The 22,671-nt window shown below is 38.8% G+C and overlaps 1 protein-coding gene across 12 annotated transcripts in view; it reads right to left on the bottom strand.

Moving 5' to 3' along the window:
• Window positions 1-22,671, bottom strand: part of mef2aa (myocyte enhancer factor 2aa) — a 225,020-nt gene that overhangs the window by 119,456 nt on the left and 82,893 nt on the right. For all 12 annotated transcript variants that reach the window (XM_072564941.1, XM_072564943.1, XM_072564934.1 and 9 more), the window contains exons 2-3: window positions 13,935-14,115; window positions 4,146-4,349 (exon numbers count right to left, since the gene is read on the bottom strand). In XM_072564941.1, the coding sequence (XP_072421042.1) occupies window positions 4,146-4,349; window positions 13,935-13,988 (258 nt within the window). In that variant the 5' untranslated portion in view covers window positions 13,989-14,115. The remainder of the gene's footprint in view (window positions 1-4,145; window positions 4,350-13,934; window positions 14,116-22,671) is intronic.

The raw sequence follows: 22,671 nt of genomic DNA on the forward strand, positions 1-22,671 counted from the left end.
TGGAAAAGAATGAGCATAAAGATATTTCTCATTCCAGGAGACCTACAGGTCAGAGGCAATGCAGCTTTGGCTCCTGCAGAAAATAAAGTTCATAATATTTTAAACTGAAAATATTGCTATGAGGTCTATCCTTGAGTTCACTTGTGAGACTGGGTCCTGGGTAGAATACAGAGTGTCCACTTCTAGATTTTATACCTCAGTAAGATGTTGAGGAGCAGTGTACTTTGAGGGTCTGATTGCAGCAGTACTAAGTTTGGATGCCAGTGATGTACAACCACCAGAATTATATCTTAAATCATTTATTTACATTGTCCATATCATGCCTGACTTATGGCAGATTTAACTTTTCAACTGCTCACCACGTTCCTTAAATTGGAATTAGGTGAGCCCACAATGTTCAAAGCCAGATGAAGGAGGAAGGTGACATACCCAACATCGGAGAGATTAGGTACTAGACAAGAGACAATAACCATTGGGAGGAAAGGAAGGAAAAGGAAAGGGAAAAAGGAAAGGAAAGGGAAAAAGGAAAGAGAAAGGGAAAGGGGAAAAGGAAAAAAGGAAAAAGAAAAAAAAGGAAGGAAGGAAGGAAGGAAGGAAGGAAGGGATCTTAAAATATGATACACATGTGTCATTAAGGATAAGGTAATGGAGGAAAGGGAAGCAGATGGTTCCTTAAATTAAGAGGCTACAGAAAGTAGAGATCAGAAAGCCCTGTAGAAAGGGTGCAAGGATAGCAAAGATATGGAAAGGGCAGAAGTCAGGAAAGAGGTCATCAAAGTTGAATTGAAAAATATTGATGATATTGTTAATCCAACTCAAACAGGATGAAGTTGTAAACTTTGCTTCAGTCTGATCAACTAGCTGGGTAGTGTGGCAATGCAACAGAATTATTGGGAGGTGTTTTAAACTTCAACCTGAGGAAATTCTAGCTCCTTCCCTCAAAGTACAATAGCAAAGTTGGATACAATCAACAGACATCGGTAAATGATTCGGTACGCTCCAATGATGCTGCATTCTGCATGATGTCTGATATTTTTACTTCTGTTCGAGTGTTTTATCTGATCCAGTAATGCTTATTTTACCCCTAGTAGCTTAAGAAATTAGATGTGGATTTTGTTATACCACAATATCAAAGAGAGGATTCGTCACAGCTAACTAATATACAATAGAATAATCTTCAGACACAGAGGGGTCTGAGTTAATATTAAACTATAGAAGAGAGTATTTCAAAAGTCTCATGATGGAAAAAAATGCTCATCTTTATCTTAAATGGGAGTGACTGTTCTATTTTCACAAAAATCTCTTCCTGGTGACTATTTTGTATCCTCCCCACAAGAGAAAATACCTTCAGCATCCATCATATCAGGCCTCCTCTGAATATTATACTAAAAACCACCTCACATTCTTCTGAACTTCAGTGGACACAGACCCAGCCTGACCAACATTTCCACACAAGATCCCACCCCCTTTTGCATGAAATAGTGCAGGGAAACGTCTTAAAATTATTTTCAACTCAGTTTATATTCTTCTTTAAATAAGGAAACTGAAATCTTTTATGTTCTATTTTCCTTGTAAAAAACCTTCAATATTCCATTTGAATTTCTAACGTTATTATGGAGTATGTTATAATCTTCATTCCATGAACAAAGTCAACTTGCTTGATTGCATTCAAGCAGAACAAATGTTGGAGAAAATCAGCAACTCTGGCAGCATTTGTAGGGAGAGAAACAGATTGTGAGACCAGTACGACTCTTTTTTTCAGAGCCCAGGCATACTGGGCCCAAAATGTTGATGCTGTTTTTCTCTCTAAAGATACTGCCATACCTGCTGAGTTCCTCTGACATTGTGTGCTTGTTTCAGATTTCCAGCATCTGGATTATTCTGCTTGTATTTACTCTGCATTGATTGAGACAAAACTACTTCTCAAGACTATTTGTCCTCAAATGCTTTTGTGTAATAAATTAGGTTTAGTTTCCTCACATAGACGTCAAGATGAAACCATTCTAGAGCTTGAACCATTTCACATCTTTACAAAGATCAGTTGCATTAATTTGTCACTGGCAATGGAATTATTACACTGCACAATATTTGTTAATCAAATTTAGCCAGATTGAGGAGAGGGAAAGAGGTACAGCCTGTTTAGATCTCATTCACAGCTGTGTAAAAGTGGGGTTCAACAACGTATTAGAAGTCAATGATTAGATATTGGATTGCACCAAACATACCTCATGTCAAGTTCCCATTCTCAGGCATATAGTTAGGGGGCAGGATAATGAGGAAGAAGCATTTCTTAAATAAACAGACAAGAGGAAATCACTGCAAGCTACTGTTATCCAGCTCGACTAATCATTTCCAAACTAACATAGTCAAGCGTCTGGGAATCTGCCAACAAGTCATCCTTTCTGCAGAGCAAAACTCCATTGTACATAAGGATTTTAATCAAAGGATAAAAATAAACAAACTTGAAAACAGAGACAAAAACAAGTTCTTTTTAAATTAAAAACCAATGCCCTCAGGAAGGAAGAGGATACAGTAGAATTACAGTCCAGATAGTTGAAAAACAAGGCACAGCACTGTTAATTGGAATGTACTACACCAAATGCTTATTATCATTCAACTAAATGACAGGGAGTATGTGAGGATAATAGCTACTGAGAAATAAACCTTCTGTGTATCATTTCGAACAATTTTAGAGCATCCTTACTACTGGACTGACGTGTGCAATGTATTTATTTTTCATTTATTTTTAGCTAGTAGCAGTAGTTGATAGTGCTGATGCAAGCAAACAGGATACACTGGCCTGATTTTGAAGCAGCAATGTCACTGTATGCATCCCTCATTAGCTCTGTTCCTAAATGGATAACTCAATGACACGCTTCATGTTGTGAAGCATTGCATTGTTCGTTGCAAGAGATATATGTGACTGAAGAAAATATCAGATACAGGAGGACAGTTGTTGTTCTGGAGGATTCCAGAGCAAAATTTAAGTCCTTTTAGTCAACTCTAGCCTGATCAAAAGAATCCTAAAAAAAAAATCAGTAATTTATTCAATTTACAATAATCGATTAAAGTCAGTTTTGGGAGTTTCTTGAACTCAGTTAGCTGGAAAGATTACCAATTTGTGGTATTCCCTATGGAGCAGTTTTCTGACAATCCAGGAAAATGGCCTCCTTATTGAGAGCTCCCACAAAGATCCAAACAGAAAGCCAACCCCTCCTACACACAACATAATTTGAAGCCAACTGAAGCATAGTTCCTTTCCACATTTTCACTTCTTACTGAATACTGTAGAATAATACTATTCAACAGTAGAACTAAACTTCTACTGATAGTCAAACATCCAAGGAGAAACAGCTCATATTACAAAAAGGTTGTATCCACATGTACAAATTTAAACTGGAATCCTGCCTTTCTGTTGTCTGCTTCCTCTCTTTAATCCTGGTTGTCAACCACTAATACCCAGGGATTTATGGTATGCATCAGATACTCGTCAATCTATCTTAATGGACAATGTGACTTTCACATCTCTACAAGGTACCTCCATATCAAATGCTACATATTACTAATTGAAGGGGATCTTAACATTCCCCATGATCCACCATACTGGATTCAAACATTGACGTGCGCCAAATATCACAATACTGGAACATTAAAATAATTGTGCGTTGAATCTTGTATACATGACTGTATTTCTTCATAAAAAACAAGATTCACGATTTTGTTCACTGCTTGCCATAACTTCTCGCTCGTTTGCAAATGGTAATTATGGGCTAGTGAGTGCAGAACTGCACTGAGAACCTGTGTGGACAGATAGAGCAACACAGCTTACTGCAATCAGAATAAAATAGCCATTCTCCAGCAATATTATTTACATTGGCTCCAAAGACATCTGTACCATCTTGTTTACCTTGCTGCACTGCTGTTCAGACCAAGCTGCTGTCACGCGTGACATTACAAATTAAAAAACCTCAACTATCTTAAGACATAACTGAGCTCTCAATCTAGAGCACTTCCAAAATTTGAACAGTTTATTGGGAATTTTAACCTGCTGGTAGCCAAAAAAGCCCCTTTAGTAAGCAAAATTTAAAATGTTTTAACTGGGACAAATATCAACCAAATCAAATTTATGCAATAATGGTACCTACCTCAACAATATCAGAGTTGGTTCTGCTTTCATGAGGTTCATTATACTCTGTGTACTTGAGTAAAACTTTGTCCATGTCAGTACTCGCATACTGAAACAATTTGTTTGAACTGTTGAATATTATCAAAGCAATCTCACAATCACACAGTACACTCAGTTCATAGGCTTTCTTCATTAATCCAAATTTTCGCTTTGTGAACGTCACCTGCATTAGAAAGAGGAAAAACAGAAAACTTACGTCCAACTCTGAAGTTTGGAAAATTTACATTGCACAATTTTACAATGACAGTGTGAATTCCTGGAGATGAAAGGAATGGTTTTAAAACTTATTCTATTGTGTTTTTTTTTGTTTAAAAGCAGAAATCAATTTAATACAAAACAGATATTTAATAATTATTTATCCCAAAATCTCATTCTTCAATGACAGATTTCATTTGTGGCACGGTGGCACAGTGGTTAGCACTGCTGCCTCACAGCGCCGGAGACCCGGGTTCAATTCCCGCCTCAGGCGACTGACTGTGTGGAGTTTGCACGTTCTCCCCGTGTCTGCGTGGGTTTCCTCCGGGTGCTCCGGTTTCCTCCCACAATCCAAAAATGTGCAGGTCAGGTGAATTGGCTATGCTAAATTGCCCGTAGTGTTAGGTAAGGGGTACATGTAGGGGTATGGGTGGGTTGCGCTTCGGCGGGGCGGTGTGGACTTGTTGGGCCGAAGGGCCTGTTTCCACACTGTAAGTAATCTAAAAATCTAAAAAAAAAAAAATTTCCACTTCTTGCCATATCTCCTTATTCTCACTTTCTCAAAATGCATCTGGTCATCATTTAAACCCATCCAAAGTATTTGAAAATATGGTCTTATCTATTTTATCTGGTATGTCGAATAAATTTTCGGAGAAATTTTCTAATTAAAATTGATCTATTTAGCTCCAGCTTCCTAGTGTCAAATCCCTACTATCGCTACATAAAATAATCAACTTCTATTATAATTTTTAAAACTTTCTTCCCATAGGTCATATTTACATTTCCTCTCTGGAATTGAGAAAAAAAGTGATCTTAAAACAGTGTGGCAAAAACGTTTACTAAAAATAGGAGATTCTGTAGAAACTCAGCTGGTCTGACAGCATCTAGTACAAAGAGAAAGAAAGTTAAAGTTGCATATTAATGGAGTTAAATATGCTTCAGAAGAAACTTTAACTCTTTCTTTTGAATTGCTGTATTTCTATATAGACTGTTGCTAGAAAGGCTGGCCCAAACTAAGTTACATGAATGAATTGCCCTCTGAAATGGCTAATCAACCACATTAGCGAAAGAAATCTCCTTATATGTGACTGCAGACCCCACCACACTAAACGACATTAGGGAACCAGATAGGCTTTTATAACAATCCACAATGGTTACATGGTTCTCATTAGGCTAGCTTTTGCTTCATTCCAGATTTGTTTTTCTATTTAATTCAAATTTCACTATCTGCCATTGTAGGATTAAAACCCATGCCCCTAGTAATAAAAAAAATGGCTTCCGTACCACTGCCACCCCTTCTCCCACAGACGTTGTTAAACCTGCTGTGCTTCTCTAGCATTTTGCTTTAATTTCGGTTCTCGAACATTGGCAGTATTTTGTGTCAGCAAAAATGTTACTTCTATTTGACATCACATCCTATTCACGTAATTCAAAAATGGGAATTTGAGTTGCAAAACACAGCGACATTCAATCTATTACCTAATGAACAACTGACTCCCAAAAAGAAGTCCAAGATCTGGTCTATACTAAGTTTCAGTCAAGGTTAAGGATAAGAAAAATTAGATAAATTTATGCTTCAAAATGCTATCCAGTGACTGGTGGTAGAAATGTCAACATGTAGCCAGAGCTTGAAGTCAGCCTAGCTTCACACATGGTGAGTCCCACACCAACAGCATCCATCGTAAGCAGATCACACTAGATGATTGGGCAACATTGCAGAAAGTGACATGAGTAATGACTACATTTCAGGAAATAATATTAAGAGAAATTGTAAAAAGCAGTAACAACAACTAGCTTTCCTTAAAAGATTTTTGCATTAAATTTTATAACAAGCTTGCTGGATTGTGGCCAGTTTTACACAGGCATCTATTTTACCATCACTGAACGAGCTCATTAAATGAGAAATTTAGAAAATGAACGTAAAATTATAAAAGTGGTTGATTCAAAAAACTTAATGCTCAATTTCCAGAAAAAGAGCACACTCGGCTCCACTATTCTTCCATTACACTTATCAAATGAAACCTAACTTTCTGTATCCATGTATAAAATATTAAAAGAAACTCAATGACAAATAAAAGCTTTTTTTAAAAAAAAATTTTTTAAAAATTTAAAAAAAAAGGTACAAAGCTTTGTTTTAAGCAACCATGTAAGAACATTAGGGGAGGTGATGGCCGAGTGGTATTACTTTTGGACTGTTAATCCAGAGACCCAGGTAATGATCTGGGGACCCAGGTCAAACCCCTTCATGGCAGATTGTGGAATTTGAATTCAATAAAAATCGGGAATTAAATAGTCAAATGGATTCCATTGTCGGTTGTCAAAGACACCCATCTCATTCACTAAAGTCCTTTAGAGGAGGAAGGAAGGAAACGGCCATCCTTACCCGGTCAGGCATGAAATGTGACTCCAGACACACAGCAATGTGGTTGACTCTTAACTGCCCTCTGGACAATTAGAGATGGGCAATCAATGCTGGTCTAGCCAGCAATGACTTTGTCCCATGAAGGAATTTTAAAAAAGCATAACTCAACCATATTAAATCTCTGTCCCCTCCCCTCCAACAAGTACGTGTTGCTATGATTGGATAATCTCAATCAGCTCTTTCTTCGATTTAGATTACTTACAGTGTGGAAACAGGCCCTTCGGCCCAACAAGTCCACACCAACCCACCGAAGCGCATCCCACCCATACCCCTACATTTACCCCTACATTCACCTGACCTGCACATTTTTGGACTGTGGGAGGAAACCGGAGCACCTGGAGGAAACCCACGCAGACATGGGGAGAATGTGCAAACTCCACAGAGTCCGTCGCCTTGGTCCAAGCTTCCTGCAGGTTTACTGTTATTTCTCCAGATACACATGCATAGACACCCACCATCTTGCCTAGCTCTGACCTCTCAATCTGCAGCTTTCCTCCTCTTTTCAGCACCTCTTAAAACCTATCAACTGCTACAAAGTCTATGGTGGCTCGGTGTCAAATTTTGCTTTATAATGCTAGTGTTTGAGTATTTTATTAGATTTAGTGTTATTAAAAAAATGTAAGTTGTTATTGTTTGGGCAGAATTTGTACAATCTGAAACTCTTGACAAGCAGAATAATTTTTGTGATGTCTGGTCAGAAGTCCCTAAGTCCAATGGACACTATCTTTCAAACGTATTTGGTAAGAAATCAGCTGTAAAAAAGAAAATGCCACTGGGTTCCCTTTAGAATTGATTAATTAATTCAGGTAGACACACAAACCTTCAAGTTATTTAATCTGTTTCCACAGGTAATAAAAATGAAAAAGGATAGGATTATATTCCTGCCCAAAAATCATGGTCTATCCCAGAATGAATGATCGATGAAGGAACCCAATCTAGAGGTTTGCATGTGTGTATATGAAGAGTTTTGCTGTAGGAGACACAATAAACAGTAGGAGATCCACACCAAGCTCAGGTTATGGAGCTTTAGTCTCAGTCTTATCAAGCCCTAGCTTCATTCAGTTATGGTATATTAAAAATAACTACCATCAATATTATGCTACCAGGAAGGTTTTGAAAAGGTATTCAGTTAGCAGTTTAAGCAGCTTTCTTAAAGATACTAATAATATTTAAGTTAATGAAAACTAAAATAAGCTTTACCAAAAAACGACATAAACCATAACAAAAAGATCCCCCTGGCCTCACTCAATTATCATTCAATGCTAATTTTTTAGAAAGCAACTGGATTGTTCTGGAAACCAGTAATTTCAATTTGAGGTTATCTTACTTCATGTGCTGATTTTACACATAGCCCAATTTTGACTCATCAAGCATTCTATGAAGTGCTGAACCCACCTCTTAGCTTGCTATTTTCTTTCCTTTGTGTCAAGAGTTTAGACACGGAATTGTTTTTGACTGTGTATAATATTAGGTCAATGGATTTTCCAATGGGAACCCCAAATGGTAAGAGGATAAAGAATAGAAATGTATCAGGCAGGCGAGCAGACCATACCAATTCATACCAGGCCACACAATGGCAGAGTGGTTAGAACTGTTACCTCCCTACACCAGGGACCTGGGTTCAATTAGAGCCTCAGGTGATTCTCGGTGTGGAGGCAGAGTCATAGAGATGTACAGCGTGGAAACAAACCGTTCAGTCCAACCAGTCCATGCCGACCAGATATCCCAACCCACCTGCAAGCACCTGGCCCATATCCCTCCAAACCCTTCCTATTCATATGCACATCCAAATGCCTCTTAAAATGTTGTAATTGTACCAGCCTCCACCACTTCCTCTGACAGCTCATTCCATACTCATACCATCCTCTGTGTAAAACGTTTGCCTCTTAGGTCTCTTTTATATCTTTCCCCTCTCACCCTAAACCCATGCCCTCTAGTTCTGGATTCCCCGACCCCAGGTAAAGGATTTTGCCTATTTATCCTATCCATGCCCCTCAATTTTGTAAACCTCTAAGATCACCCCTCAGCCTCCAACGCTCCAGGGAAAAACAGCCCCCAGCCTGTTCAGCCTCTCCCTATAGCCCAAATCTTTCTACCCTGGTAACATCCTTGTAAATCTTTTCTGAACCCTTTCAAGTTTCACAACATCTTTCCGATAGGAAGGAGACCAGAATTGCATGCAATATTCCAACAGTGGCCTAACCAGTGTCCTGTACAGCCGCAACATGACCTCCCAACTCCTGTACTCAATATTCTGACCAATAAAAGAAAGCATACCAAACGCCTTCTTCACTATCCTATCTACCTGCGACTCCACTTTCAAGGAGCTATGAACCTGCACTCCAAGGTCTCTTTGTTCAGCAACACTCCCTATGACCTTACCATTAAGGTGTATAAGTCCTGCTAAGATTTGCTTTCCCAAAATGCAGCATCTCGCATTTATCTGAATTAAACTCCATCTGCCAATTCTCAGCCCATTGGCCCATCTGGTCCAGATCCTGTTGTAATCTGAGATAACCCTCTTCACTGTCCACTACATCTCCAATTTTGGTGTCAGCTACAAACTTGCTAACTGTACCTCTTATGTTCATGTCCAAATCATCTCTGTAAATGACAAAAAAAGTACAGGACCCAGGACCGACCCGTGTGACACCCCACTGGTCATAGACATAATTTTCAAACTTGACTGGAGGTCTATGTCTCTGTGGGTTTCCTCCAGGTACTCCAGTTTCCTCCCACAGACCAAAGACTTGCAGATTAGGTGGAGTGGCCATGCAAAAATTGTCCATAACGTCCAAGGATGTGCAGGGTAGGTAGATTTACAATGGGAAAATGGAGGCTTAAAGAATAGGGGTATGACTCCAGGTGGAATGTTCTTTGGAGGGTCAGTTTGAACTCGATAGGCTGAATGGCCTGCCTCCACACTGTAGGGATTCTATGATTCACAAGCATAGGCACACCTGCCTAGCAGTCAGCCATGTGGAACTGAGAACATGGGTCAGGATCAGCAGATACCCAAATGCAGAGTTGCATCATTTGCTGATATCTGCTTTAGAGATGACTGCCAGAGAACAGTTAGCTGTATCCATCAAGTTTTGTTTTGCTTTTCCTAGCCCTGCTGCACGCTCTGCCCAGTAGAGATTTATACTTTGCACCAAAAGGCAAGACTCTCTCTCTCTCTCTCCCCCCCCCTCCCCCCTTGCTGTTCCATTTCATGCTCCTGCAAACCTAGGGTTAAAAGGATAGGCCATTGCATCACATGGATGCTCATATGCAGTTGCGCCTCCGCATCTACCGTGTTCACCATCACCTCCCACCAAGCAATTTCTGTCAGCTCCATCCCAAACACAAAAACTTTGAATGGATTGATGCTCATTAAATATGTTATAAGCCTTTGCAATTGTAGTCAACGGTGCTCTCCCCAAACATGGCCAATTTACATTTTTGAAACTTACTTGTCACCCCTTTAAAGCTGCTTGCATGTAATTTTATGTTGAGTTCTCATCATCAAAGCCAATGTGGACACTGTGCATCCCAAAAGTTTAGTGAAGCGAACGAAACGGCAATGTTAGCACATTCTTGGTTGGGTATCAGAAAAATCAACCCTCATGTACTTTCTCTATTTAAAGTAAACATAGCAGCAGCAGGAGGGCGGGCAATGGTGATAAAAGGCACATGCTTTCAGTAACATCTTGTAACCAGGCCACAGCCCAGGCAAATCGTGGCTCCCAGCAACCGATTCTCAAGTAACATCATATTTAGAAATACACCTGCCCTTGCAGGAAGTGAATAACGTGATTGAAAATGAAACCTAAATTAAGATACAACATTTATTACAACCATTTTGATTTTGTTTGTACAGCACATGTGGGTACTGAATTGGATTGTAGAAGTCACAGTTGTGTGGATTCAAACCCAAAATGAATTGATACACCGGATGTTGTTTTAAAAAAAAAATAAGACAGCAGGAACAAGAGTTGGAATCATTCATACAATGATGAAATGCTTGGAATCTCAATAAAAATTTATATTAGCATATAACTATATATAGTTACAGGCCAAGTACCTCTCAGATGACTTCTCATTTGCACTGGCTCTTTACAAAAGCAATCTAAAAATTAACCTCATTGGCCCACTTTCTCCCGAAGATCACTGCAAGTTTACCACCTGCCAAAACCACACATAATGCAACAACACAGATGATCTAAGAGCTATAAAAATAGTTGCACCAAGGAGGGACAGATTTTCACTGACCATGTCAAGTTCATGCTGTTCTATTGATGCAAGGGAAAAACACTGGTCGCTCATAACAGAAAGTGTTTTATTTATTCTTTTCATGGGACATGGACGTCACTGGCAAAGCCAGCAATTATTCCAATCTCCAACTGACCTTTGATGGGCAACCTTGCTTGGCCATGTCAGCAGTCAGTTAAAAATCAACCACATGGTTGTGGGTTTAGAGTCACATTTAGGCTAGACCAGGTAAGGATGGTGGATTTCCTTCCCTTAATGAATCAGATGAGTTTTGAAACAATTGGGGATAAGTTTGTGATCATTAGAGAGAGGGGTTTTCAATTCCAGACTTCGTAAATTGAATTCAAATTCCAACATTAACCTGGGCTTCTGGATTACTGGTTGAAGTAACAGCGCAGAGGCAGGTAGCCAACCACTGAGTCACCATTTACATGTGCACAGCACAATGGCTCTGACCAGCCAGCTCAGAATCATTCCCTAGAAGGAGGAGACTTTCCAAACCTCCAGTTTATATATTTTTTCCTGTGATTCATTCACTCATTGGATGTGGATGTTGCTGGTTGGCCAGCATTTACTTGTCCCTTAGGAAGGTGGCAATCCCCCAACTCCATACCCAGTTTCTGCTTTCGCCCTGTATGCTTTGATCCCTTTAACCCTAAGAACTATATCTAACTCCTCGAAAACATCCAATGTTTCTGAAACAATCCAATTTGTATGTGTTAGCTGGGGCTCCCTGACTGGCCCAGGTTAACAACCGCCAATCAAAAATCTTAGAGAGATCAACCTGGCTCTCATTCAATCACTACACTGGTCTAGCGATTATCTCTCCCCCCCCACTCACTATATTCACTTATTCTACAGTCTTGAAACAACACAGAGGACTCACCATTAAAAGCTGATCACATTAGTACTGAAAATGTGAATTATTCAGCTGTTGACAGTCTATATTAAAATTACTTGAAAACCAATTGAAGACCAAAGGTCTGTGACTATTATCCTAGATGCAAGACATTAGGTAGTTCAGTACATTGTCACCAATGGCCTTAAAGGCAACTTCAGTGACATCAGGATCAAAGTCAAGAATCAAATGTAATTCCCATAATAGGCAAATTTCTCTAAAGTTAAATTGCCTTATAGAGATGCTGTATAACTCACTTCAGTTTGATGCAAATGAGGGATATAACTGTCAAACAAACTTAAAGGATACTTCATCCAAATAATGGAACTTCAGACAACAAATGTCCTCGAGGGAAGGAAACTGCTGCCCTTATCTGGTCTACATGTGACTCCAGGCCCACAGCAATGTGTAGAGTCTTAATTGCCCTCTGGACAATTACGAGTAGGCAACAAATGCTGGGATAGTTAGTAATGCCCACATCCCATGAATTAATAAAAATCTAAATCAGCATTGAACTGCAATACTGCAAATGGGGACTGAACTCCAGCATTTGAATTAAAGCATGAGAGTAATTTCTGGCTGAAGGAGTGTGATTACATCCAGGAGCAGAGATCTAACAAGGAAAAACGTAACTAATAATTTCAACACACTCCACTGGGCAAGAAGCAGGCCTGTTCGAGTGGTTGCCACATGTTTACCAGTTACCACTAATTTCAGTGGAGAGTAAAGTCAGAGACTGACTTGAACTAGTTCATTTCCCATTATCAGGTCAGGTAAAAGTTACATCCGAAATGTTTCAGACACGGTTTGTTATTTCAGCATTGAAAAGGAAATCTACTTAGACAAGAATATGTTTGCAATACACTGACATTTCTGATTTTTAAAAAAGGTCATGAGCACTTCCTAATAGATTGCAGGCACGGGAAAAGAAAAGAAAAAGTGGTAAAAGAATTCTAATTGATTCCAACCTTGTTGCAGTAGATGAATAAACATAATGACATGCTGCTTTACACCATTTTTACATCATGTTCCATTTCTTAGCATGCAATTCTGTATTGGCACAGAATGAAGCAATCTTGTTTATACTACTGGCTCCTGGTGTACAGCTCCCAAGGGCATCTTTGTGTAACCACACACACAGCCTTACGTACGCGTGTGTATCAGTTACAAACAATTTTTTTCAAAATCGCATGTACAGCGAACAGAGTGGATTGTAGAAATAACTGGTTCTCTGCAGGTGACTATTTAAATAGTTTATTTGAAATTGGGGCCAATTCAGAATCCAGAATTGAACACATCAACATGGATAATTAGACAGTGTAACTTAACAGCCCTGATCTTAATTCCAAGTGGTAATATTAGTGGGCCAATGACAATTTTACCCAGTCACACATCAAAAGTAGAAATCATATTGAAGTATTAGCGGATCAGTTGGATACCAAGCCAATGTAATAAAGTTGCTCCACAATCATTGCTTGATGTGCAGAGAATTTTCAGTATCTTGCAATTATAATATGGTAAAATTGCCTTGTTTTTTGATTCTTTATAAGATGTGGCAGTGCTGGCTAGGGCAGCTTTGATGCCCACCCCTAATTGCCCTTGAAACTGGATGACTTGTTTGGCTATTTCAAAGGACAGTTGAGACTCAACAATACTGCTATTGACGTGAAGTGACATGTAGACTAGACCAGAAAAGGATGGCAGACTTCAATCCTCAAAGACAGTCGTGAACCAGATGGGCGTTTACGAATAATTAGTGGTATTTTCAATTCCAGATTTTATTAATTGTGTTTATATCTCAATCTGCTCTCTTGGAATTTTCTAATCTGTGGCCCCAGAGCACTAGCCAGGATGATTAGTTCAGGCACATTACCATTACATCACCAAACCCCATGCCCAGGCAAAAGTAAACCTCAGAGACAACATAGTTTGAAAGTGCAATGAAACCCATTCTTCACAGTTCCAGATTACTTTCTTACCTGCCTGTTACGTTCATCCATAATCCTTGTGATCTGAATCTTTTTCCGCCCCATCTTCAATGTCCTCTAATATATCAGCTCACAATCCTAGCTCTGTCAGTACTTAGATGTTCTAGTTCATGGTACAAGACTTCTTTTGACGTTTTTGTAGACCTAGCTGGTTTAGCTCCTCTTTTAAAGCCTAGAGAGAAAGAGAATGAAAATGAACAATTATGATACATGAACATTTCTGATTTAAGGAAACTATTTCTGTTACAAGTTTACAGTGTCAAATTTGTTTTTAAAAAAAAAAGCAACAGATAAAACTTATTCCAAAATGAAGAACTCCAAAGGCAGAGCAAGTATACATGATATATTAAAGGATGTCAAGGCAATCGACATGACAGCATAGGTTCACTGGGTTGCTCCTTGATAAGAAAATACAAATACAAAAACCGACCTCAAAAATAATTGTGGCTACTTTCATTAGAAAAGAAGTTAACGTGCAACTTGAACAAAATTTGTAAACTTATGATGGGATGGGATCTGATGGGATGGAGTAAGTGGAAACATTCTCTCTCGTGCCATATCTGCCACATGGAAATGATTCTCATTATTTACTTTATCAATGCCTCTCAATTTTGAATACCTCAATCAGTTTCCCCCATCAGGCTCCTCAGCTCTAAGGAAAACAAATCCAGCCTATCCAGGGTCTCCTCATAACAGAGACATTTCATCCCAGGCAACATCTTGGTGAATCTCCTCTTCAACCTCTCCAGTACAACCACACCACTCCAATAATATGATGACTAGAACTGCATACAATATTCCATCTGTGGCCTGACCATTGTTTTAAAAAAAGTTATAAAAAGACTTCCTCACTCTTATATTCTATGCCCTGGCTAATGAAGGCAAGCATCCCAGATGCTTTTTTCACCAACCTAGCTACTTTGCTGACACCTTTCGGGATCTATGTATACACCAAGGTCCCTTTGTTCCTCAGTGCTCCATGAGGACTCCCTTATTGAATCTCCCAAAATGCATTTATCAAAATTAAATTCCATTTGCCACGGCACTACCCAATTTACCAGCTGATAAATCTATCACTGTACCCTGTTGTCCTTCTTGAACAAAGAAACAACCTTAGCCATCCTCTAGTCATTTGGCATCTCACCTGTCACCAAAGTATTAAATATCTCCACCAGGGTCCCAGCAATCTCTTCCCTTGCCTCCCATTATAGCCTATGATATATCTCATCAAGCCCTGGCATTTATCTAATTTTACAACCGCTTAAACATCTAATAACTCCTCCTCCTTATTAAGATTAATATGTTCTAGAACCTCACCAAACCAAATGAAAACTGAGAAAGATATTGTAACCACAGTTGTGAATACAGATAAGCATTCATTTAAAACCTCACCCACGTCCTCTGGCTCCAGACACAAGATACCCCATTGGTCTCAATTAGGTCCACTCTTTCCCTAGTAACTCAAGACTTAGCATAGTTATAAAATGTCTTGGGATTTCTTTGCTCCTAGTGATGGCGGAGACTAGAACAACTGGCTGGCATAAAAATATGCCAAGATATCCCTGTATAATCTTTACAGCAGACAGAAATGTCTATTTCACATATAGGGATGCAAGCCTGTGAAACACAGTAAACAGTTACTGAAGCAGAGATTGTGCCAACAATTGAAATGTTAGATAGTTGGTCAAAAAGAAGGGAATATATGAATATCGGAATAGTTTGCATCTTGCTGTTTGTAAAAAGTTCTATTTATTCTAATGGAACATAGCAAGGCAATTTGTCGTGTAAGAATTTTCTCTGAATGGTAACAACATTCCATCAGCAAGCAGATAAAGACTGTGTGAAACATTGAAATCGCTGGTTGCTGACAAGCAGGAACAAGCTTGCTTCAAGATTCCCCACTAATTTACCAGTGTTCCAAACATCAATTTGCGTCAGTATCTCTCAAACATGATCATCAAGCCAAACAGCCAAATGATCGCGATGGAACAAAGTTTTTCATTCTTATCAAGGAGTGAGCAAGCTACAGTGAAGTTAATCTTTCTTGCCAAGAAAGAATTGATTTAATTTTCACAGCACTGAAGTCATTTTTTCCAATCCAGAATCCAATTCCTAATCATAAATGCCTCTACCAACTTGGTTCCCTCTGACCTTTCAAATCAGATGTTCTATACTTACCACAACAACTTGCATTTATACAGCTCCTTGCATACAGAAAAAATATCCCATGGATATTTACAGGATAATTATCAACAAGTACCTAATACTGAGCCGTACAAGGATATATTCAGATGAAGAAACAATAGTTCAAATAAAGCAGTAAACTTAAAGAAACATCTTAAAAGGAGAATAGAAAGGTGGCAAGACAAAGGAGGTTCAGGCAGGCAATTCCAAGGCTAAAAAGGTGAAAGCAGATAATGGCATGACCACCTGCAAGGAAAAATTAAAATCAGGATTGCATGGAGAGTCAGAATCGGGACAGTACCAAAATCCAGAAGGTTTGTAAGGCTGGGAGGAGGGAGAAGCCAAGTTATGCAGGAAGTTCAAAACAGGGCGAGCATTAGCTGTTGATAAAATTGGTAGTCACTATCAGGCTGCAAGCACCAGGCCTTGCCGAGACTTTGGATACAACAGAAGCAAAGTTTTGGTTCAGTCGAAGATTATACTGAAAACACTAAAATGGAAAAATCAAGGGTGGAATTAATACAATGTCAGTGTGCCATCAAGAGGTCCTGTTATCTCCTTTCACGATGTTCTGCAGTATTAAGATGCCAGTAGTTTCTCACTATCATCAGTGTCACTGGGGAGACTGTGGCCAATGTCCACATACACCCACAAGAGGAACAGGATCAGCAAGCATTTAGGGCCACTGCTGAACAAAGGTGTGCTGGAGTCGCTGTCTAGGGAGAAGTCAGAAGAGTGAACAGGGTGGAGGCTCCCACCAGATGCATGCTTCCTAATATTAGGTCTATCTCCCAAGTGTAGATTTCAGGTACCTGAATTAAAGACAACACCTCTCCCACACTCCACTAGCCACGAGTTTTCCCATCAAGGAGAGGTGGAGAAGGAAAGTTGCTCCCCACTTGGCATCCTCCCACCCAATTAAATGCCCTCCCCACTCCAAACTTCAGACTCCCCTTTAGTGGGAGGCCATTACTAAATTCTGCCCCTTTAATGTAACAAAGGAATGGATGATATGGATTAGAAGTTGAGCAATGTACAGAACTGGAAATAAGAGGTCACAAGTATACAAATTAGCAGCAGCTCTCGGCCATTCAAGGCCATCCAGGTGTCACAAAATGGAGCACATATGCAGGTGGAAACACACTTCGGTGTCAAATAACACTCAGTGTGCAAACAGCTTGGTTTGTCCTCAGACAGCCATCAGTGAAGAGTGTAGTACACAGCTGGAGGAAACTTGTTAATTGTAATGAAAACAGTTTAACAATTTAAACAGAAGGGTCAGGAGTTGGTGAGTTTCAGCCAAGTGTCGTCAACATACCTGCGCAACTTGACATAGTATTTCTGAATGATGCTACCAAGAGGCAGCCGGTGGAAAGGAAACACAAAGATTTCCTTGGGAGACCCCCCAAAGAGAAACCTTTACAGGTGAGTCATTGTGCAGGGAAGATACATAAAAGAGTAACTACTAGTTAAAAGGAGACACCTACAGCATCATAAGTGCAACTTTACATGACATCCCATTTATTCACAGGTTAACGGATGACCATATAGATATCCAGATAGGTAGATAAATATCCCTTTGTTATTATTTAAATCTTCAATCCTCTGATTAAAAAAAAAGTTACATATCCAATTAGACAGTTATAAAAACCCTATATCAGAATGCCAAATCTCAGTGTTTGAAAGACATTTATTAGTCCTAATTATTTTTCAGGCAACAATCAAATCATAAATTAAATAATTACCTCTGAAATAAAAGCTATTGACTGACGTGCTCCAACTTCCTTATTTCGTTAAGCAATAATATAATTAAAGGGAGGGAGTACATCAGGGGTTCACTGAAATACTCCATGGGATGGTAAGATTGGTTTGAGGAAATATGAAGGAAACAGCACCTGCATGTTCTTGATTGTCAAAGAATGAGAGCTGATCTCATTGCACCATAGATTCTTAAAGGTGGGCCATAAATAGATTGTTTCCCCATCGCTAGTGACTTTAAAAAATGGGACATAAATTACTTTTAACCCGAGATTAACTAAAAGGAATTGCTTCCCTCAGAGGTGTTGAGGGGGTTCAAGACAGAAATCAACGGATGTCTGGAGACACTACAGAAAATGGCATTGATCCAGACTATGATCAGAATAGCAGGGCAGGCTTGATGGGCTAAATGGCCAAGTCCTGCTGCAAATGTTCCTAAAAAGGAATACCTCTGTACTTGTTATTGTTACATGATTAAGATTCCTTCTTACTAAAGTGAAGAGAAGACAGAACAGAATAATCCGCCCAAACCTCTACAATATAAAATAACAAAATGGACATGGGACAGTAATTTCAAAGTTGTAACCTTATTGGAGCTCATGTAACAATAAGTTAGGAGCTAGGGATTAATCACTAATGTTTAGCCAAAGAAATAATTCCAAGCATCACCAATTGAAAAGCTCCCCTCACAAACCCATTACGATTTATACTCAGCAATAAGGCCACCAATTTTCCCCTTCTCCACACTTAGCCCAAGTATTTCCTGTTTCCTTCCACTAACACAACCACACAATTACCCCTTAATTCTGCTTGCTTATAGAAGAATAATAATTATCCTACCCACTGAATTAAATGCTGTGAAACATTTTTATATCTCCTAAGAAAGGTACTAGCAAAATACAGGCCAGTCTTTCCCTAAAGGCATTTACATGAGTGTCCCTTCATTGAATTTTTCCCAAAACGGGTAGATGTACATAAACATCTCATTTAATTTGCCTTTCAAAGACTTCTGTCTCCTATTAAGGATACGACTGCCGGTTTTTTTTCCTTCTCATTATTCTTCCTAACCATATCAAGTCACGAATTCGTATCCTCTCGAGGAGACTCCTGACAATGTGCCTGTCACTTCTGGTTCAGAGTTTACTTTTACTTTCACCTTCACATAATACAATGCAATTACCAGACTTCCAAACAATATCTCACTTCCAAGAAAAATACTTACAAATCTTGTACACAACAACACAGCAAATGATTTCTAACAGTGGGTGCAATTTTCATTTCAGTAGGAGCTTATTACTTGTCCATAGTGGATAGATAACTCATTAAACACCCCATTCAATTCTTCTCCCCAGTTAAGCAGATTTACTGACACCTGTTTTACATTCCTGCCAAAACCGAATATACTGTTCATGGGCACAGTCAAAATCGCTCAGTGAGAAGCACAGTAGATTGAAGATTGAAAGGTCCCTGGTTCAGTCCAGTATTTCGGCAGTGAATAAAATTAGGTGTCTTGTGTAAGTCTGATCCAGGTGGCCCTGGGTTCAAGTCTCAATTGCTCAAGAGGAGTTGTAACATCTCTGAACAGGTTGATTCGGAAAATATCTGAACGCATTTCTGACACCTAATGGAATAAGGGAACATGGATATAATACTGGAGTGATAACTGGGTTTGAATTGGTATTATAAATATGGGGAACTAGTAATCTATAGGTTGCCCTGTGCTTTGAAAGTAAAGTAATTTGCCCGTTTCCAGTTGAATGCAAGTGGTGGTTAATAGTTGAAATAAAAAATCCCAGGCAATTTGGTAAGGACAAAACAAACCAAACCAGTTATGTATAACAGCACTCCTGGATGCAAGAAAGAAAATACTCTGTCTATATCTCAGAGTCTGGATTCAAACCCCACCTGCTTCAGAGTATTTAATAAATACCTCTATAAAGGTTGATTTTTTTAAAAAAAGCTGTGTCCAGGTCTCTGAACAAGTTGATCAGAAAATTTTAATGCTCCGTCTGGTGTTCTGAATATTCTTCATCTCTAGATGCAGCACAGGCATGCATGAAGCTTCCACTTCATTACAACAGGTGCTAAAAGGTTGATAAGGCTGGAATTCCATAAGAAGATCAGCAATCAAAGTATTATGAACTGGCACCCAGCTTGTTCAAAACAAGGTGAACTGGACAGTTCTTTTCTTTTAAAGTTACACCAGCAGCAATTAAAAAGTGGATTTCCTCTGGATATTTCTGACTGCTGCTGATGTTAATGTGTATTTGGTGCAGCAAAGGTCTGGTGACATGAACAACACACTGCAGAGTGACAGATCGTGAACAACCATGCCTGCAAAATTTATATTGAAAATGACATTTTACGCACGTGCAATGGCTAATGTGTGACACTAAACTCAGGCATGAACTGGTTCCAAACATTACAATTACAATTCAGTCCAAAGGATGTGCAGCACAGGTGGATTGGCCATGCTAAATTGCCCATAGTGTTAGGTTCTTTAGTCAGAGGGAAATGGGTCTGGATGGGTTACTCTTCAGAGGGTCAGTGTGGATTTGTTGGGACGAAGGGCCTGTTTCCACACTGTAGGGAAATCTAATCTAATCTAGGTAGTAAGCATCCTCAAAACAGCTCTCTCTGGACCTAATACATAATATAAAAAGTGGTCAAAAATAGGTGTGTTGATGGGAGAGGAAATACCCAAATTTGCTGAAATAGGCAGAATATCGGTTCAGAGCCTGCAACTGAGCAACAATTTAAATAACTTATCATAGTGCATTACAAGGTCAGCCTGCAACATCACTGCCTTGTAACTACTTCCAACTGTCCATTATTCTTGACTTGATTTTCTTCAATTTTCACTTGAAAAAATGTTTTAAATCAAGCTGGAAGTTTTGAACAGAAGATTGCAAGTGACAACTAGTAAAAGGAGAACAAAGCCTTAAAAATATAACCTTTTCAAATGCTGTAAAATTATTTTGATGGAGTCAATAATAAATTGTTTTAAATGCTCAGGAAACAATTCCTTTATGCATAAGCAGTTCACAATTATGTATTAATTCCAGTGGTATTATGAAATAGAATACCAATTCTGCACAAAAAGTAAGACGTTGCAAGAGAAACACAAATCAGTTAAGCTCGCCAGTCAATTCAGATAAGTGGTGCTCAGATAAAAACTTGAAGATTGCAAAACAGAGTTGTTAATCAACTACATAACTTGAGATTTAAACAAAACCAAACTAGCATGCTGTTTATCACTTTCACTCCGAACTACATCCAGATTTAAAACAAAAACATATTGTTTTAGCAGTATGATCACAATAGTTGGATAAGTTAGCACAGAATTAGAAAACGTGAGGACAATAGTGCCTACAAGATTCCAGTTACAATACATGGCAACAACTGTTTATTGCACCCAACAGAACACAGAACTGATTTTCTGCCCGCAACAGCAACTTTGGGTGTTATTTGGAAGCTGGAATCCAATAACTTTGTAATCTTTTATCTTTATTAAAAACTGACCCTAGGAGCACTGTGCAAATGCATCACCTGGTGCAGTAGGGATTTAAAACTGTTAGCACTGATGGCATCAAGTAGTATTTAGTCGTAAAATACCTACTAAAAAGGTGTTCAGAGGCAAAAGACAAATATATCATTCAACAAAATCAAATATTTTACCCATTAAGAATAAAGCAGCTACATGACTGGAGTTCCAAAGGCTTTATTAACAGTCTAGAGCTGGCATCATGAAGAAAATAATACTGGGAAGGCTATGAACGTAACTAAGAAACAAAATATCGAAATGAACACACAATCATCCAAGAGATCATTTGGATTGAACCTTACATAGAGAAAAAAATCTTCCTTTAAAAAAATCTTACTTGTAAAATTAACCAATCTTCCTCTTTCAGAGTCTAATTGCTGGGTTTTTCTTTTTACTTCAATTAAGTAACACAGATTCAGTTTTAAGGAAAAGCCAGCAATCTTGAAAAGGTTAAGAACTGACTATCCACCTAACCTTTTTCATGCACATGGGATTAATTTATAAGTGGAGAAATAAAACATTCGATAATTATAAAGTTAGTTGATTCTGAATAGCAAACTTCCAAGAGCAGTAGTGATTTATCAGTTTTTGATACCTTCATTACAAATGAGATGCTGACAATTTCTGGCATCGCACATGTGCAGTTAAACCTGGAAATCCAGAAACTGCCAGAGGTTCCCTGCTTCTCCATTTAGTGCAGTGTTCATTATCTTCACAGGTAGACTTCTTACAAGTTACAAGCTTCCCCTTGTTCCCCCCATAGCCTTTAAGGGTGAATGAAGCTTGACTTAGGTGTATTTCATAATTATCACTGAAAAGTCTCCTTAAAAAACGAGATTTTTTTTGTGGAATGTTATACTTTTGTAACAATGGAGAAATAAATAAATAAATTTTTGCATGACATTGCTGCTTCTACTTTAATCTCCTATATACAAATGATTAAAAATTGATGTGCTTTTAAAATCTTCCAGGTTGCTGTCTACGAGATTTTTGCAATGCAATTTGTTACTTAGACTGATGGCAGAATGGAATTAACACCGGGAAAAGGTGAAATCCACACCAACAAATCACAAGACCCTGGAGGGCGGTTTTCTTCAAGTTCAGCAGCAAGTTCTGTCACTTTGCAGCTGACTGCAAAATCAAGGCCAATGTTAGCTAATCAACAGATATTAGATTTAGATTAGATTAGATTCCCTACAGTGTGGAAACAGGCCCTTTGGCCCAACAAGTCCACACCGACCC

This window comes from Chiloscyllium punctatum, chromosome 48 (assembly GCF_047496795.1).
Source record: "Chiloscyllium punctatum isolate Juve2018m chromosome 48, sChiPun1.3, whole genome shotgun sequence".
In the NCBI taxonomy this organism is placed as follows: Eukaryota; Metazoa; Chordata; class Chondrichthyes; order Orectolobiformes; family Hemiscylliidae; genus Chiloscyllium; species Chiloscyllium punctatum.